Consider the following 20,746-nt stretch of genomic DNA (forward strand, 5'->3'; position numbering starts at 1 on the left):
CTGCATATTGTTATATAACTCCCGAAAAATAATGGAGAACAAAAATTTGGAAGATAAAATAGGGAAAGATCAAGAATCACTTCCTCCTAGTGAAGTTCAATAAAAAGACCCCAAAAAAGAAATTGAAATATCTGAGGAGAAACGTAAACTTGCCAATATGCCATTTACGACACGGAGTGACAATGAACGGCTAATGCCCTGGCCTATGTTCATGACTAGTGGTTCAGCTTCACATAACGATGGAAGCCCTCATCCTCCTGCTAGAAAAATGAAAAGATTTAAGATGGCAAAGGCACAGAAAAGAACTGTGCGTTCTAAGATAGTATCACAAATCCCCAATTCCAAGTATGTCGGCGGTTGTGATGCTTGACCTTTCCAACACTGGAAGGGAAGAGGTAGCTACTTCCACCATTTGCACGCCCTCTGCAAGTGCTGGAAGTAGCACCCACAGTCCAGTTTCTGATATTCAAATTGAAGATGTCACTGTTGAAGTACACCAGGATGAGGATATGGGTGTTGCTGGCGCTGAGGAGGATGTTGACGATGAGGATTCTGATGGTGATGGGGTTTATTTAAATTAGGCATCGGGGGAGACACCTGTTGTCCATGGGATGAATAAGTCTACTGTAATACCTGGACAAAATACCAAAAAAGCCACCTCTTCGGTGTGGAATTATTTCTCAACAAATCCGGAGAACAGGTGTCAAGACGTGTTTTGCCTCTGTCAATCTGTAATAAGTAGGGGTAAGGACGATAACCACCTAGGAACATCCTCACTTATACGTCACCTGCTTCGCATTCATAAGAAGTCAGTGTCAAGTTGTGAAATTTTGGTAAGAACGTAAGCAGTCCACTGACACCTAAATCCCTTCTTCCTCTTGTAACAAAGCTACTGCAAGCCACACCATGAACTCCCTCAACGTCAACTTCCTCTTCACTCAGGAACATCAGTAGTCCTGCAGGCCATGTCACTGGCAAGACTCAGGAGTCCTCTCCTAACCGGGATTCCTCCGGAGGATCCTTGAGTGGTACGCCTACTGTTGCCGCTGCTGTTGTTGCTGCTGGAAGTCGATCGTCATCCCAGAGGGGAAGTCAGCAGACCACTTGTACTACTACCAGTAAGCAACTGACTATCCAACAGTACTTTGTGAGGAAGATGAAATATGACAGCAGTCATCCTGTTGCAAAGAGGATAACTGAGGCCTTGACAGCTATGTTGGTGTTAGATGTGCATCCAGTATCTGCCATTAGTTCAGCGGGACTTAGAGAATTGATGGAGGTAGTGACCCCCAGTACCAAATCTCATCTAGGTTCCACTTCACTAGGCAGGCAATACCGAGAATGTACAGAGACATCAGAAAAAGTGTCCTCAGTGTCCTAAAAAATGCAGTTGTACCCACTGTCTGCTTAACCACGGACATGTGGACAAGTGGAACAGGGCAGAGAATAATATAATAAATGCCGCGCTTTTATATATTGTATCAGCAGCTCCATACAATAATTACAAGAAGAAAAAACGATAGTTAGGAGCGCTTGAGTATATAAATTGTGTTGAACGCACATACCTGTGAAGAAAATAATTGGTTAATATCAATGTAACAGCTCTTTTGTGATTAAATGGTGAAACGGAGATCATTAGCGGTATTAGCTTCCCAGTCTGGGTTAGTCCGGACAGTCTCTGTATGCGGGTGACGCTATCCCTACTGTCCCTATTTGTACCTCTCGCGGCTTGATGTTACAGCCTGAACGGCTGAGAATTCACGGTGTATAACGGAGGAGTCCTGCCAGTACATACAAACGCTGGCACGCTCCAAAGCAAGTGAGCCGCATGAGGAGACCAAGCCGGAGCGGCCGGAGCAGCAGAAGGACGGGACGTGTTACATCCGCGGCAGCCGTTCAGGCTGTAACATCAAGCCGCGAGAGGTACAAATAGGGACAGTAGGGATAGCGTCACCCGCATACAGAGACTGTCCGGACTAACCCAGACTGGGAAGCTAATACCGCTAATGATCTCCATTTCACATTTAATCACAAAAGAGCTGTAACATTGATATTAACCAATTCTTTTCTTCACAGGTATGTGCGTTCAACACATAATTTATATACTCAAGCGCTCCTAACTGTTTTTTCTAAGTGGAACAGGGCAGTCTAAGGACTATATGACTGTAACAGCCCACTGGGTAGATGTATTGCCTCGCGCAGCACCAACAGCAGCAGCACCAGTAGCAGCATCTCGCAAACGCCAACTTGTTCCTAGGCAGGCTACATTATGTATCACCGCTTTCCGTAAGAAGCACACCACTGACAACCTCTTATGGAAACAGAGGAACATCATCGCACAATGGCTTACCCCAATTAGACTCTCCAGGGGATTTGTGATATCGGACAACGCCACTAACATAGTGCAATTACATCTGGGCAAATTCCTACACATCCCATGTTTTGCATATACAATTAATTTGGTGGTGCAGATTTTTTTGAAAAACGACAGGGGCGTGCAAGAGATGCTGTCGGTGGCCCGAAAAATTGCGAGCCACTTTTTTGACATTCAGCCACCGCGTGACGAAGACTGGAGCGCCAGCAAACACTCCTGAACCTGCCCTGCCATCACCTGAAGCAAGAGGTGGTAGCGAGGTGGAATTCAACCCTCTATATGCTTCAGAGGATGGAGGAGCAGCAAAAGGCCTTTCAAGCCTATACATCCACCTATGAAATAGGCAAAGGAGGGGGAATGCACCTGACTCAAGCGCAGTGGAGAATGATTTCTGTCTTGTGAAAGGTTCTCCAACCCTTCGAACTTGCCACATGTGAAGTCAGTTCAGACACTGCCAGTTTGAGTCAGGTCATTCCCCACATCAGTCTTTTGCAGAAGAAGCTGGAGAAATTGAAGGAGGAGCTAAGACGGAGCGATTCCGCTAAGTATGTGAGACTTGTGGATGGAGCCCTTCATTCGCTTAACCAGGATTCAAGGGTGGTCAAACTGTTGAAATCCGAGCAATACATTTTGGCCACCGTGCTCGATCCTAGGTTTAAAGCCTACGTTGTATCTATCTTTCTGGCAGACACAAGTGTGCAGAGGTTCAAAGACCTGCTGGTGAGAAAATTGTCAACTCAAGTGGAAAATGACCCATCAACAGCTCTTCCTTCATTTTCTCCTGCAACTGGGACTACGAGGAAAAGCATAATATTTCCTAGCCCACCCACTGGCGGTGATGCAGGGCAGTCAGGAGCAAGTGCTGACATCTGGTCCGGACTGAAGGACCTGCCAACGATTACTGACATGTCTACTGTCACTTCATATGATTCTGTCACCATTTAAAGAATGGTGGAGGATTATATGAGTGACAGCATCCAAGTAGGCATGTCAGACAGTCCGTATGTATACTGGCAGGAAAAAGAGGCAATTTGGATGCCCTAGCACAAATTGGCTTTATTTTACCTAAGTTGCCCTTCCTCTAGTGTGTACTCCGAAAGAGTGTTTAGTGCAGCCAGTAACCTTGCCAGCGATCGGCATAGGAGGTTACTTCCACAAAACGTGGAGAAGATGATGTTCATAAAAATGAATTATAAATTAATCTGGGAAGACCTTTACCAGCAATTGCCTTCAGAAAGTACACAGGGACCTGTGATGGTGGATTCCAGTGGGGACGAAATAATACTCTGTGAGAGTGAGGATGTACACAGTGAAAGGGGTGAGGAATCGGAGGATGACGATGAGGTCGACATCTTGCCTCTGTAGAGCCAGTTTGTGCAAGGAGAGATTGATTGCTTTTTTTTTGGTGAGGGCCCAAATAAACCAGTCATTTCAGCCACAGTCGTGTGGCAGACCCTGTCACTGAAATGACTGGTTTGTTAAAGTGTGCATGTACTGTTTATACAACATAAGGGTTGGTGGGAGTGCCCAAGGACAATTCCATGTTGCACCTCTTTTTCTTCTTTGCATTATGTGCTGTTTGGGGACAAGTTTCTTAAAGTGCCATCCCGACTGACACTGCCATACAAGTCCAGGGGTACTGCCGTATAAATCCAGGGGTACTGCCGTATAAGTCCAGTCCAGTGGTGCTGTCGTGTGCTGCATCAGTCGAGTGGTGGTGTCTTGTGCTGCCATAAGTCCAGTGGTGGTGTCCTGTGCTGTATATTATTTACTCCAAATAAAAGGGTTATATACATTACTTATATTATTATCCAAATAATCTTTACAGGGTTTGCCCTGTGTGGTGTAGGGGTATGCTCGCCTGTGCTGCATATTATTATAATAGCTCCAAATACATGGGTTGTTGTTATCCAAATTAATTTAACAGGCTTTGCCGTGTGTGTGTGTTGTTTAGGGGTACACTCTCCTGTGCCACCAATATTGTGCGTGTATTACATCTGGGCAAATTCCAGCACATCCCATGTCTTTTGTGCTGCACACTTGTATCGCTTAGCTTAGTCATACAGCTACCTCATTGCACCTCTTTTGCTTCTTTGCATGATGTGCTGTTTGGAGCCTAGTTTTTTAAGTGCCATCCTGTCTGCAACTGCAGTGCCACTCCTAGATAGGCCAGGTGTTTGTGCCACACACTTGTGTCGCTTAGCTTAGTCATACAGCTATCTCATTGCACCTCTTTTTTTTCTTTGCATGATGTGCTGTTTGGGGCCTAGTTTTTTAAAGTGCCATCCTGTCTGCCATTGCAGTGCCACTCCTAGATGGGCCAGGTGTTTGTGCCGCACACTTGTGTCGCTTAGCTTAGCCATCCAGCTACCTAATTGCACCTCTTTTTCTTCTTTGCATCATGTGCTATTTGGGGCCTTTTTTTAAATCTGCCATCCTGTCTGCAACTGCAGTGCCACTACTAGATGGGCCAGGTGTTTGTGCCAAACATTTGTGTTGCTTAGCTTAGTCATCCAGCAAACTCGGTGCAACCTTTTGGCCTAAAAACATTATTGTGAGGTGTTAGTTGTTCAGAATAGACTGGAAATGAGTGGAAATGAATGTTATTTAGGTTAATAATACCATAGGAGCAAAATTACCCCCAAATTCTGTGATTTTAGTTGTTTTTATGTTTTTTTTAAAAATCATCCAGATCCAAAACCAAAACACGAAAGGGTGGTTTTGGCAACACCAATCCAGATCCAAAACACGAGCATGGAACCAGAACCAAAACCAAAACACAGAACATGAAAAGTGCCCGCAGCACATCTCTAGTTTTCACTGCCCATGGAAATGAACTTGTGAGTATATTTATCAAGCAATATTTTAAAAGCGTCCCACATTTCAACAGTGTTCTTACCATGAAACAAAGTTTCCCAAACTATGTCCTTTAGTGCATGTTTCAGCATGTTAAAATTTGCTTTTATAAAGTCTTAGTAGAACACTTATAGTGCTGTTTTTGAAAACTAATATTGAATGTATTATGATCGCTGTTTCACAAGGTCTTCCCTACTTTAGTATTTGATATTATCTCCACGTTATTAGTTTATACTAGGTAGAGTCCTAATTCTAGTTGGTTCTTCGATTACTTGAGACAAGGGGGGTCATTCCGAGTTGTTCGCTCGCAAGCTGCTTTTAGCAGCTTTGCACACGCTAAGCTGCCGCCTACTGGGAGTGAATCTTAGCTTATCAAAATTGCGAACGAAAGATTAGCAGAATTGCGAATAGACACTTCTTAGCAGTTTCTGAGTAGCTCCAGACTTACTCGGCATCTGCGATCAGTTCAGTCAGTTTCGTTCCTGGTTTGACGTCACAAACACACCCAGCGTTCGCCCAGACACTCCACCGTTTCTCCAGCCACTCCAGCGTTTTTCCCAGAAACGGTAGCATTTTTTCGCACACACCCATAAAACGGCTAGTTTCTGCCCAGAAACACCCACTTCCTGTCAATCACATTACGATCACCAGAACGAAGAAAAAACCTCGTAATGCCGTGAGTAAAATACCTAACTGCATAGCAAATTTACTTGGCGCAGTCGCACTGCGGACATTGCGCATGCGCATTAGCGACTAATCGCTCGTTGCGATAAAAAAATAACGAGCGAACAACTCGGAATGACCCCCAAGTAGTGATCTTTTAGCATATTTGAAAACCTGTTTCCCCTAGCTGTATCACATGATTCGTTGATACAATTATTGCCTGGATAATTAAAGTCCCCAATGATTAGGACCTCCCCCAGTCCTGCAGCTTTTTCAGTTTGCTGCAAGAGTTGTACTTCTTCAGTCACATTAATGTCCGGCGGTTTGTAGCATATCCCTATTAATAGCTTTTTGTACTTTTACCAGCACTTGGTGATATGCTGCAAATTGTTACCCAGGATAAGTTACATGTGAAAGTGCCTATTCATTGCTTCATTGCTAGTACTTAGAAGTCATATATTAAACTATGCTCAATTCAGAGTTGCTAATTTATTTGCAAAGTTCCGCTTTTTTGTATTGCTATCAAAAGTGAAAATATCCTTGAAAATTGTGGTTGAAAGATTTCTATAGTCTAAGACCTGCTGTGAGGTCTAAATGTACTCCTTCCTGTAGGTGCTGTTTACACTTGTAATTCTCTTTCACTGTCCGCTAACTGGTTTAACCTTGTTATACATACAATATATACAAATGAGTGTGTGGAGAATTATACTGGTATTTGTTGTTGAAAAGTGGTTTACTGTTCTCAGTTTTGACAAATGGGCTTAAGGGCCCTACACACTATGTGATCCGCCACCGAGCTGCCAGACGTCGGATACGGCCGACGGGCAGTGACTGGGGGAGTGAAGTTTCTTTAATCCCCCAGTCACCCGTCTCCATAGCAGTGCCTCCACACTGAAAGATATGAATGGTATCTCGTTCATTAATGAACGAGATCGTTCATATCTTTCAGTAATATCGCCCAGTGTGTAGGGCCTATAATTTTTTCTGAATGAAGCACTGCACAGGTGAATTAATCATTTTACTTTAAGCAATCAAGAGGTACAGATGTGTCCACATACACCTCTTGATTGCTTTATGCAAAGATTTTTCTATATGCTGTATATACATAATCATATGTATGTGTATACGCACTGTACAGAAAATATAAATTACTGTACTATTACAGTGGGTCCCAAATGCAGTTCCTAAGGAGGCATCCCAATAGGATTTAAGGATATCCATGCTTAGGCACAGGTGACTTAATTAGTACCTCAGTCAGTTTAATAATAGCATGTGTGACCAAACAGAGATATAACTAAAACCTGCACTGTTGGGGCCTTGAGGGTCGCGTTTCGGAACTAATGTATTTTTTTGTATTTAAAAATGTACTTATATACACATCTAGTACATTCATAAGCAACAAATTCAGTACTGGTATTTATATTATAAGCGTATTACCTATATTTCCTTGTTACACAAAAGCCTCTGTAAACCGTTCCTTAGTAGAAGATACTCTATCTTATATTCCACATCCCAGCCTCACTTTCCTTCTGCCATTTCTCAAATATGGGCCTGATGCAGAGATTGATGCTAATCATGTCACTGCTGAGTCTTCATACACAGCGGATCTGAGAATCATGTCACTGCTGAGTCTTCATATACAGCGGATCTGAGAATCATGTCACTGCTGAGTCTTCATACACAGCGGATCTGAGAATCATGTCACTGCTGAGTCTTCATACACAGCGGATCTGAGAATCATGTCACTGCTGAGTCTTCATACACAGCGGATCTGAGAATCATGTCACTGCTGAGTCTTCATACACAGCGGATCTGAGAATCATGTCTCTGCTGAGTCTTCATACACAGCGGATCTGAGAATCATGTCACTGCTGAGTCTTCATACACAGCGGATCTGAGAATCATGTCACTGCTGAGTCTTCATACACAGCGGATCTGAGAATCATGTCACTGCTGAGTCTTCATACACAGCGGATCTGAGAATCATGTCACTGCTGAGTCTTCATACACAGCGGATCTGAGAAGATATGCCAATGTTGCAGCCGCCGGGTTTTGTACAGAGACGCCGGCTTCTCAGATCCACTGCTTGCGTGCAAAAATACTGTATGCCATCAAATGAACATCAATCACACCATCGGACCTTTGAGCAACCATAAGGTTGCTCAGAACGTCCGTCACAAGTAAGATGCTGGGGCCAGAACCACTGCATTAAAGCTGCAGTCTCTGGGTGCAGCACGACCCCAAAATGGTCATGACACGCCTGCGTTTGAGTTGCCACACCCCCATTACCTGCCACAAAAGGGCACTGTCAATCACCCTGCGCTACAAGACCACAAGCACAGTGTGACTGACACATTCGCAGTAGCAAAAACATCAGCCATCTGCACAAACATCAGCCTTGTGTCCACCTCTGGATCAGTCCCTATATCAGCAAACCTCGCAGTGAGAGCACGGCGCTGTTGGCCAAGTGAAATGCATTTGGCACGGCCCCTAAACATTGTGAAGTGGCACGGAACCTTTGCACCTTTCAAACAATTGTGAATGACGATCATCACGTCCCACTGGCAAAAGCTCAGTCAGCCAGTACAAGAGACCAAAGGACAGCACTTCAGTGAGTCTGCCAACGCTAAGCCCTGCTTACCAACTAGCTCCGTACGGAAAGTGTTATTAACAACAGTGCATTTACTGACTAACACAGCCACCCACTGCAGGTAAACGGAAAGGCCCCTTTACAACAACGTCCAGCAACACAACATAGGTGGTGTGACAATCCACACTTCCATCAAGTTATTTACAAGACTGCTGTTTAACCATCTAAGATTAAATACTCTTCAAGAGAATATACCACACAGACTCAACAGTGACATTTTATACCCACAGAGACAGATGTAATAAGCCTTGGAGAGAGATAAACTTCCAACCAATCAGCTTCTGTCATTTATAGAGAGATAAACTACCAGCCAAACACAGCTTCTAAACGTGGTAGTTAAGAGCTGATTGGCTGGTATTTTATCTCTTTCCACTTTATATCTCTACAAGCAGTGTCAGACTGGGGCATGAAGGGCCCACCGGGAGGATGCAGTTTTGGGGCATATTCTTATGGGTGTGGTCAGTCACCAGAGCGGGTGTGGCCAGATCCCCCAGAGGCTTGGCTAAGATCTTGATCCCTTGATTAATATACAGTATATAGTAAATACCGATAGTGTATGCTATGCTTGATAATGTACCAGATTAATAACAACAATGCAGTGTAGAAATTACATACCCTGGCAGTATAAGGTAACATATGTATAATGTTTAATTCAAGCGCACAGTCTGGAACCTGGGTGGGCTCCCAGGCAGTGGGGTCCACTGGGGGGGGGGGGGGATCTCCCCTCTACCTCTGTGGGCCAGTCCAACCCGGTCTACAATGCTTAGCACATCTAGCCCACAAAGAGCTCACACTTTCATGGACCTTTTATTTCATTTTCTAAGTGTTTCTTTTATAAAATTATTTTTATCACAAGAGTGTTTACTTTATTTTTAGTTTGTCACTGATTTGCTATTTTAAGATATTGAACTTATTATTGTCTATCGTCTAATTTATGACAAGAATCTCTAGATCAGGGGTTCTCAAACTCGGTCCTCAGGACCCCACACAGTGCATGTTTTGCAGGTAACCCAGCAGGTGCACAGGTGTAATAATTACTCACTGACACTTTTTAAAAGGTCCACAGGTGGAGCTAATTATTTCACTTGTGATTTTGTGAGGAGACCTGCAAAACATGCACTGTGTGGGGTCCTGAGGACCGAGTTTGAGAACCTGTGCTCTAGATCATTCATCCTAGAATCTGCATAACCTGTATTATTATTGTTCTTTTTGTTTAGACTTATGACACATATGTTTCCATTTTACAACTAAAATTAGTATTTTATGCTTATTGCATTTAGATTTTTTACTAGCAGGTTTCTGATTTGCATCTAAGATACATGTAAACCCTGTATTTATGTTATATTAAAGTGGTAGTTTAGAAAGGACTACCAGTAACCAAGGCAGCAATGGAATTAACCCTGTGCATACCCGTCTAGATAATATACTGTACCTACAGTATTTCAGAGTTCATACACCTATATTGTTAAATGTTGCAAATCAGCCTATATGTTTCCTTAAACATAAACCAGTATCTTTGGGTATTATCCTGTGGATATAAGCAATAGGTTGTGTGTTATAGCAGCATGTCTTATGTTCTTTTCTGTTGGGATAAGCAACCATACATGCAAGTAAACGTTTACACGGATCTTTTCAGTAATCGTGCAATATGCAAAGTATTTGTATAAAATAATTTGGCTGATTGCCAAAGGAGCAAAGTAAATATGTCATATGCTCCAGACAACTCATTTTCTGCAAAACTGAACATAATGTGTTTCTCTTTAATATACATTGTCTTCAGTATGTAAAAAGAGATTGTTCTGACACAAGAACAGACACAACTAAATAATATTGAATAGGAAGGGTTTGTGCACAGGCAAAGCTTGTTTCCTTTATTAACCTCTTCATAAATTGTAATTGGTTTGAGCTGAAGCCCCCAACCAGCTGCTGCTGAAGTATCTGGATGTGTTTATAATGAAGACTGGGTGGCAGGTCTTGTGTATCAGCAGATGAAAAGCAGCCAGATTTCTTTTTTGTCTTCTAGACAAGAGCTGTTCATCAACTGAAGAGCACATGGGGGACAAAGTATATGAGAGCACCCGGAGGTTTGTGCAAGAAAAAAGATGAAGATAAAGAAAAAAGACTTCAAAATTTACCCTTCCCTTGCCTGATTTATCTAAAAAGGTCTTGTATGACTTAAATGAAAATATATACAAATCAACAAAACAAAGGCTTTTGAGCAAAACATGAAAAGATTCAATACTTTGTGAATTTGCAAAAAAAATTGGGATAATAATAGAAAATTCTTTGCTTGGCAGTGACACGAGCTATACATTGATTTAACATTTATATCTGATAAAAAGTAATGTTTACAACTGATTTTTTATTTTTAATGTTTTTACTCTTTTAATTAACTTGGGAGGGGAAACTACTGTTGGTAAATATATTTCTAAAACATTGTAGAATTGAAGGCAAATCTGGAAAATTGCCTATCTTTGGCTATACCGTACTGTATGTACATATTTTTCAAACAAAAAATAAAAGCACAATAGACTTGATTGCAAATGTGCAATGTAAGGAAACAGTGATATTAGTGTATATTCAACCTATTTACACTTCCCAGAAGTGAGTCTAGTAGTATGGGAATTGCATCTTGTCATTGTAATAATACCCTCTAAAGAAACAATCAGGTTGCAGAGATTATGAAGTCACCTGGCGTGCTAGAAGATCTTGCAATGTCCCCACCAGCTCAACAAAACTATTACTAAGACAAAACTGCGGATAAATAAGGAGACTTTGCTTATTATGCTGGTATTAATTTTCCCCTTAGGAGCTAATTAAATTCCTTCTTGAAGCCAGAAGCTTGAAATAATGCCATAGAATATTAACTCTGCAGTATCCACTCACACTCTGTACTTTGTCTGGAAAATGCAAGATTTCGTAATAGCACGAATAATGGAATTTGATACATTGTTCTGAGAAGCGTTAGACAAATGTCTTTTATACCAAAAGCTGTAATGAGAAATGAGAAAGTCTTATTTATTACACCTTTATTTCACTGGTAATTTAAGGTACAATCAAATTTCCTCCCATATTCACTTTCATAAAAGAATTCATCTCTGAGTGCTGCAAAATTATAGTATTTAATTTTTTTTTTGGAAATGACAATAAAAATTATAAATTAGCAAACAAACAATAGTATGAAATTATAAACAGTGACATATCAGACGGCTGCATACAGATAACATCTGAATAAAGAAAAAAAGGCTTTATATATATTTTATATATAATGTTTATATACAGATAATATTTCTGTGCATTTGTATTCACCATCATGTTAGCTAAGTGTGTTTTTTTTTTTATAATAATAAAAAAAATGTTTACGTATATTATTTTTGAACCGTGTATTTACGGATAAAATTATTATTTAACATGCAACATTAGGAGTTTAAACTGAAAAATATTATGTTAACGAAATGCAGAAAATAAATAGACAAATCCAAAAATTCTATTGTGTAAAAAAAATATTTTACAATATTTTATCATATTTGCAAATATGCACAGAATAATTCATTTGGCATATGACTTCAGAATATGGGTTACACATTTACAATTTTTTTGTTTGAATTTGAAATAAAAATAAGAACCCTAAATAAGGGTTAGGGACATGAAGCAAATGACATTCCAGCATTCACACTTATAGTACAGAATATAATACTGAGAGTTGGATATACTTTCATCGCTTGTTATTGGGCCACATATAACAAGAGCAGAACAAGCTATCAGACATGTAGCAGCCTTTATTTCCACAATCACTCAGAAGTACAGAGAAATATTGAAATACATCCTTCTGACATTCTGCCTCTTTATATAATACTGTGGGACACTAGAAGCCAATAGGCATATTATTTTATAGTATTCCTTACTGGTTGTCAAAATGAGAAAAATAACAATACAAATGACATAAATAGCATTAAAAAAATACACTTATGTAATAGTTAATCAGAACATAGTTCATTTTTGAAGGATGTGAACAAAAGACTTATTTGTAATGGAATGACAGCTGACCTCACCAGTTCCTTGTCTGTTACATTAATAAAGTTTCCAAAGCAGGTGAACACACAATTAGATATGCAGGGTCTTCTATATTTCAAAGTGAAAAATGTCTCGTCTGAGTCTCTAAGTGTAGCTAAGTTGGAGTAATAGCAACTCATCTCCTCTCCTTGTCATTTGCTGCCCTGGAATAAAGTCATCTTAAAGGGGGAATACCAGAAATCCAGAAAATGTGGAAAACTTCCATCCTCCCATCAAGTTACCCTTGTCTAATTTTAGGTAAGCTCTGTCCCCTTTCTCCATCTGAATAAGAACACCGTTGCTGGCTGCTTCTCTTGTCACGTCCTGATCACCCGCAAAAGCAGAAATTACCGGCCATCCGTTCAACATCAAACTCACCTGGAGATGAAAAAAGAATAGATAGACATATATATATCCAACCACATAGTAATGTAGGTTTTCTACATTAGTCAAAAGCACTCCAAGATGGGCTCATAACCTTGTGTAAAGTCACTGGACAAGCCAGCAATACCTAGAAAAGAAGAGATGGGGTGCGATCACAGTATTTAGGTATAATCAAGTTGCATGTTTATTCTGGCTTGGTCAATGTTTCAGATTCCAGTTACGTACTGTCTAAAACACTAATCAAGTTGGAGTATGCAGCTGATTATTATTGATACATAGCGCTTACAGAGTTTTTCGCAACAAAAACATGCTAAGATTCACAACTGGAAATATATATTTTTTCTGATAATAGTATAAAACAAAGAATATATAACCATACAAGCAGCTAAAACATATGGAACTGTATTTAAAAGCAAAGGAGTTCTGCATAATGGATGGATCATTCAATCAATCCATGTACTTTAGCAGAGTAGAGTCCATGTCTAATGCATATATTGTTACTGAACAATTACAAGCCAAGCAATCAGGATTTCAAAGAGTTTAAGATACTTCATAGATATTATATTGAGTCATAATGCATTTATTGCTAGACACACCATTCAGTGATGTCCATATTCTAGGACATTTTCAGTTTGTAATTGACAGACCACTCTATAAGTGGGGATTAAGCTTTTTTGCATTCTTTTTTTTCTTTAACTGTACTTTTTTTTTTAGATTTTTAGGTTTTTTTTATGAGCTATACACTGTAAGACACAAGATAACTTTAAAACTGTATATTTTGTGATATCTCCTAGGACACTAGGCATGAAGATTCACCAAATCAATTTCTTATTCAATAATTTTTTTAACCCATGTGTATTTATATATTATTATTCAGCTGCTGTTTTAAAAAGAAATATTTATACAGGATCTGTAATATGCCAATCTAACTGAATTAGATTTTTAGCAGCCATATTGGACAAAGGAAGAAACTGCTTGTTGGTCACAGAACATTACCACAATAGAAAGAAAATGTGTTATTGTTGACTCTTAGGTTATTATGAGTTAAATAATGAATGACATAATGTAAAAGGTGCAAGTTACTCGCACCTTCATGATGAAGCACTTGCTCATTCAAAATTCTTTGCTACAAAAATTGTGCTAAGGAGAAAGGGCAGATGTTTGCTTTTTAGTCACAAATACTAAAAGACCAGCACATCAGATTATGAAAGTGTCAGACTCCAGAGACTCATCGTAAACACCTTGCAATATTTTATCCCCACTAGTAGGAACAGGAGAGAAATGTCACCGATCATCAAACTCACAAAGTGGGACTGTCCATTCAATATCTGTAGCTCACATTCTCTGTATTTTAATCATGCATCACAATTTTAGTTTTTTAAATCTAAAAATGCTGTATATAGTTTTGGAATATACATACTTCGTCCCATAAAATTATTTTTCCTTGTTGTCAGTCCCATTTCTAAAATCCTTTTCATATTAGTTGCTACCCATTGTAATTCCAGTGTTTTGCCAAAGAACTACATTATTTGTAAGACTTGATGACAGACTTCATGTAATAACTTGCCCATGCAACAGGGACGACACTCAAGATTTATCACACCAAGAGCATAAATAGGACACATTAGCATATTATGTCTCATGGAACCAAAAGGCTGATTGCTGGCAGAAGTATAAAGATGATTGTAAAAATAAAAGCAGTACCACTAATATCTCCGCAACTGTGTTACTCTCCCAATAGAGATGGTTTCTATAAACGACCAGCCACATTAGCACTTCATTTTCACAGCACCATCTGCAAACTATATTTTCCATTATGATGAACGAATTATAAAGAGTATTTATAGCAACTAATCATTTTAATTAGTTAGCTATGCCTAAAACATAAATATGACTAATATTTAAATAACATGTCACATAATTACATGTCATATTTGTATAATTCAAATATTAACTTGGGCATCAAAGAGATTCTATTGTACTTTATTACAGTGATGCTACCTCTGGCTTCGTAGGTGGCCAAACTTTTCAACAATGGGCCTCAAAAATAATGTGAAACAAACTTACAGAGAAGATTTAAATCTAAACACCTGTAAATTTAATGACTTGGAAAATGTATGTCTGAAGTCACTGTGTGATAATCTAATATTCCAGAAGTTATTTGAAACAAGAGTTTAACATTTTTAATAACTGTTATCAGTATTTAAGATATCTATTAAGTGATAAAGATATTGCTCGGTACAATAAAATCTTACAATTATTAAGTATTCGGTATGCCTTTCAATTAATATTTTGACATTTTAATGCTTTAGAATTTAAACAAAATAATGTGGTAATGTTTGCTTGAATGTTTACTTATGATGCGCTAACAATACAATATGACTTTAGGGCCTAAGACAACTTGATCGAGAACAAAACGAATATACAATCACCTGAATGGTTTGCCGGTTATACACCTTCACAACATGGAAATTGAAGCTGTAAATTCCTTTTCTGGGTGAAATAAATGTGCTTCGTTCTGAATCGAAATTGCTTCCAATATTGACCAATATCTATTGTCATAGAAAAAAAATAAATTATGGTATAGGCAATTGAACATCTTCAGATTTATAAACATTAGCAGGAAACAAAATTATATGCATGATAACATTTGGCATTTAGCTGTTATATTAAGGGGCCTTCATTGGAGTTGAATGTGCTGCAGGCGGTTCTGGTAAAGAAAACGCAACCACAAAATACAAAACACACTTATAGTACTCTCTATATAGTTTCTACTATGTGTTTATAATAAAAAGGACTGTTTGTATAAACTGTATATACTATACAAGTCTTGTATATTTCTTGGAATAAAAGTAAATAATTCAGAAAAAAAAAATCCCAAAAAAATATTTAAGAATATATATATATATTGATAAACCAAACAAATTAAAATAAAAAATACTTGTTTGTTTAAAAAAAGATGTGTATGAGAAGTTGTGCTGTATATGCAGAGGAAACAAATCTGGAAAGAGTGCAATCATTTAACAAGGAGATAATGATAACTGATTATATATGACAGTGCTGCAGGCTATACTTGTACTGTAGACAGCTGATAGCATAAACAATATGTTTTAGTTGAGCAAAATCATAAAACAACCACGCTGATCAAACACAGCAAGACAGCTTTATTAGTTTTATATATGAGCCACTGCTTTATACTGTGGCGTTTACAGCATATCAATCATTGGGTGGCATTTAGTCCTGACTTTTGCTCCACTTAAATTAAGTGCCCTTTACATACTGTAACAAAATTCCATATACAGTAGTGTAAGTTCTCCATGTGGAGCAACAAGCATTTGACCTCTTAATGCAGGAGCTGTCTTTGAAATATAAATGCTACATGGAGAAAAACGAAAATAAATCTAAAATAAAAATATCTTCTTTTTGTTTTCCTTTTCTTTTTTTTCCTACTTCCTCCAGCATGAGCAGCCTGGGCTGTTGTTTCAGGATAACTAGTTACAGTTTATGGACACGCTTAAGTGAAGGCAATAATTGCTAATGGGGCACCCTAAGGTGATAAACACTTCTTTTGAATATAAAAGATACTTTAATTGGCATTTAAAGTAACATGAACCAATGTTTTCCTACCAGAAAATCTATCCAGCGATACAATATTTCACATACAGCACCCACACCGATGCTGAACACACCCAGTATATAACACACTCCACTCCAGATACCATGTTAGGTGCCTACAGTCCGGCCTGTCATGTGATCACTGACCATCAGCATTACCAAATGATGGTCAATAGAAGGCACATGTAATAACACTCCCTAGGCACTACTTGGCATAGACCCCATAAGAAGTGCGCAGGGTTAATACTTCTGCCTTCTAGTCACCGTCAGCTACCAAGATGTGAAACTGATTCATCGGTAATTATTTACCAACATTATTTGATCAAGTAAAGATCAAACAAAAACGGTAACTTTCAACATTTTTTAAACACTCTTTTTAAAAAAAAAATCTAAAACATTATATTTAACCAGTGCATTTAATTTGCCACCTCAGTACTTGCATGTACATAAGGAAAATACCTTCATGCAATGCAAGTTATTAGCGGTACACTATACTAAGTAACACGCTCTTATACTGTACTTCTCTCATTGTCATGTTTGGCATGGAACCTACTGTAAGACACCAGTGTTTAGCCATAAGCATGAAATGATAGGAACACATCTAGATGGCAGGGGGCAACTAACCTGCTTTACTGGAGTCTGTTTATTAGGTTGGCTTAATGCTACTTTGATAGGGTGATGTTAATGACAGAGCTACCATTAACTGGGCATGGGCATACACTTGCCTGCTTTCACCCATCCATGTATGTGTGGCACAAACAGAACCTGCCAGCCAGCTCTGCCAGTCCCTTGATCAGATTATCAGGTATTACACTAGCAGGCTGAAATAAAAGATACAATAACTGCCAGCAGCCCCCTGTACTTATTTCTTACCTGGTCAAAGTATATAGTCATTGATCTGTTACTCATCTCAGAGGGTTCGTGGTTGGTGCTTCTGATGGCAGAGAAAGCCACCTTGGCACTCCCAGAGCGCACGGAGATCCCCAGAGCGGTCCCGGTGGGGTCAGCAGTCGGGTTGGAGTCACAGACCACCAAGCACTTGCCCTCCAGCAGAATAGGTTCCGTTTCGTTCTGACAGCTCGCCAGCCCTGCAAGCCATGCCAACCCCAGTACCAGCTCCAGCACCCACATCGCTAGTCGCTGAGCACTCGGAGATCCAAAGGAGCACTCAAATGCCTAAACGTCCGCTTGGCTTCCAAAGCTTCTGCCTTCTGCTTCTCGCAGGAAATATAAATAGAGCATCCACCTCCTAAGCGATGCCCAGGGTCTCGCTAGTTCGTACAGTACGGAATCAGAGAGCACGGCTACTCTTATAGAGCACTTCAGCCACTTACAGCGGGCTCTCCGCCTCGCCGAGCCACCACCTGGCTATCTGCAGCCTCTGGTGATACTCTCCTAGGACTCCCTACACTCTCAGCGCCTCGTTGCTCGCATCCCAGCTAAGCCCCGTGCTGCGCCCTTGGACTGGCAGATGCGCTCAGGACATAGCATAGTTCCTGCCAGACTAGCATCGGTGCATCCAATACTATGAGCAGTGCGCAATAACGCGCTGGAGAGAAGGTGGGGGCCACCTCCCCCCAAAAAAACCACTCCCTCCCCACCGACCACCAATCCACAGTCACAACCTCTTGCAGGGCAGCGAATCTTCTGCCAGCCTGCGTAACCTCCATGTGACAGCAAGGCTTTGTTATTGGAGTCAAAGGCAGGTGGTGAGTGGTTCTCACTTCTCTCTCATTCCTGCTCAGGTCCGAATATGGCAAATGGATGATTGCTGCTCTCCCCCTCTCTCCCTCTGCACTGCTGGCTGCAGATGCCCTGCCAGGTAAGTGACAGTGTGGCAGGTAAAGCACGTGCACCACATTGCCTAGAGGGGCTCTGCGTTCTGTTGGTGATAGTTTGATAACTAGCACAGAGATGAACCGGCTGCACAGGTGTTGATCTGCACATATGAGTGCATTCCTTTACACATTGCTCGCACTGAACGGAGGCACACTTCCCTACCACAGTATCACCTAGGATCAGGTAACCTTGGAAACTGTCAAATGCATAATGTATCTGAGGGCATTCTGCAATTCACCCACTGTTAGAGAACTGCTGGAGTTAAAAATATGGATTTGTGGTTAATAGTACATTTCTTTAAATATATTTATCCACTGTAGAGATCTATCATCTATCTATCTATCTATCTATCTATCTATCTATCTATCTATCTATCTATCATCTATCTATCTATCTATCTATCGATGTAGATAGATAGATAGATAGATAGATAGATAGATAGATAGATAGATAGATAGATATGGATCTCTCTCTCTCTCTCTCTCTCTCTCTCTCTCTCTCTCTCTCTATTACACTTTAGCAACATACTGCAAAATATGTAACTTCTTATGTTAGGTAAAAGACACCCAGAACACATTACACAGCTGGGTTTTGGTGGATTACTCAGTATTAATGTGGCAGACAGAATGGGTACTTTATAGATAACAATATAGTGTTTTCAACCATCCTTTAAAAAAAGTTGCAGCTGTTCTTAGTAGAAAACATGACTTATTTGGGGGGTATTCAATTGTTTGAAAAGTCAGTTGGGTGTCTGTTTTTTTCCTATCTAATAGACAGAAAAAAAACAGACACACAGCCAACCTTTCAAACAATTGAATACCCCCCATTGTATTAGCATAATAGGTATCTAACAATAAGTACTGTATTTTTTTTTTTGGGGGGGGGGGGTGTATTGAATGATATAACTTGCATTAATGCTTTGCTTTCATGGTGAACAAGTACATTTGCCAGCATGTATTTACTCTCTGCATTAAGAGTGCATGGCTGAGTTTAGTTGAAAGGAGTTATGTATTGCTTTGTACTTTATATAAAGGAATTAGCAGACTATTTTATTCCACTTGCAATAACTCCTGGGTTTATATGACAGGTACCCTGCTTTCAAGGACATAAACAACTGTCCTGAGGCTAAACATTTTTTATTGTAGCAGTTGTTTTTTACCACCAGCTGAAAGATTTGCAATATCTACTGAACTACTTCCATTAAGAGTAAGAGCACATAGAGACCCAGGTTATGCTGCCTCTTCTCATTTTAGGAACTTTACTCATAAATGTCACTTAAACATGAAATACAGTTTTTGTTACATTTTTCTAGATTTGCCCACCAGCCTCTTTTAAGTCAAGTGCAAACCAGAGACAAACAGAGTTCAGATAAGGTCAACCCCAATGAGAGTTTAATTTTTATGACACTGTTGATATATTTTTAGTAAATGTTTATAATTAGCAATGTAAATATAAACATTTACTATATGGCAATTTTATACTGTGAAAGCTGCCGGAGGATGTAAATATGTACAACAAAATTGCAAATATACTTACTCTAAACATAGTTTAACAGATTGTAGATCCATAAGAAGAAGGAGTTACATTCTGTTGCAGGGATAAAGTTGGAAATAGCTGCAATTCAAGAATTCATACATTTTAATTACTTGTAATTTTACAAGTGTGAACTCATAATCTGTATGTTTAGTTATAAAGCAGTTCCTTTTTTTGGACTTAACTACCAAACAACCAGATTGTCCACAAATTTACCTGTTTGGAAATCTGGTCAAATAACAGAATCAATACATTTGTGGGTAGAATAACCTTTGCAGGATTTTGCAGAGTATATGGCTTACTTCAAGAAATAATGGGGCAGATGTATTAACCTGGAGAAGGCATAAGGAAGTGATAAACCAGTGATATGTGCAAGGTGATAACAGCACCAGCCAATCAGCTCCAATATGTAAATTAACAGTTAGGAGCTGTTTGGCTGGTGTGTTTATCACCTTGCACATATCACTGGTTTATCACTTCCTTATGCCTTCTCCAGGTTAATACATCTGCCCCAATGTATTTATTGAACACTGAATGCTGCTGTGTCTGAAATTTGGACAATGTTTCCAAAAATATATATATTTGATGCGCTCCCGAGACTTTCATTTTCTTGCTGACAATTATTTTCTCATAATTTACACTCTGTATACACCAGCATTTACAGATCATAGAATAGGCAGGTATGGGTCATAGGGTCGACATGCATTAGGTCGACAGTCATTAGGGTGACCACTATTGGTCGACAGTGACTAGGTCGACACCTGAAATAGGTTGAAACA

General features: G+C 39.6%; 1 protein-coding gene across 1 annotated transcript; it reads right to left on the bottom strand.

Annotated features, from left to right (window-relative positions):
- Nucleotides 1–11,644: 11,644 nt before the first annotated feature.
- Nucleotides 11,645–18,499, bottom strand: CBLN1 (cerebellin 1 precursor). The gene is made up of 3 exons (XM_063946181.1): nt 17,469–18,499; nt 15,413–15,532; nt 11,645–12,974 (listed from the first exon to the last, which is right to left on the bottom strand). Exons 1-3 carry the CDS (start codon nt 17,724–17,726, stop codon nt 12,777–12,779), a joined length of 576 nt encoding a protein of 191 aa, XP_063802251.1. The 5' UTR covers nt 17,727–18,499; the 3' UTR covers nt 11,645–12,776.
- Between the last annotated feature and the right edge of the window lie 2,247 nt (nt 18,500–20,746).

This window comes from Pseudophryne corroboree, chromosome 11 (genome assembly GCF_028390025.1).
Source record: "Pseudophryne corroboree isolate aPseCor3 chromosome 11, aPseCor3.hap2, whole genome shotgun sequence".
NCBI lineage: Eukaryota > Metazoa > Chordata > Amphibia > Anura > Myobatrachidae > Pseudophryne > Pseudophryne corroboree.

Coding starts and splice junctions, on each gene's coding strand:
- CBLN1 (XM_063946181.1), bottom strand. CDS start 17,726: ATGTGGGTGCTGGAGCTGGTACTGGGGTTGGCATGGCTTGCAGGGCTG. Junction 15,533..17,468: donor TGACTATATACTTTGACCAG/GTAAGAAATAAG, acceptor CTATGACAATAG/ATATTGGTCAATATTGGAAG. Junction 12,975..15,412: donor ATAACCGGCAAACCATTCAG/GTGATTGTATAT, acceptor TTTCATCTCCAG/GTGAGTTTGATGTTGAACGG.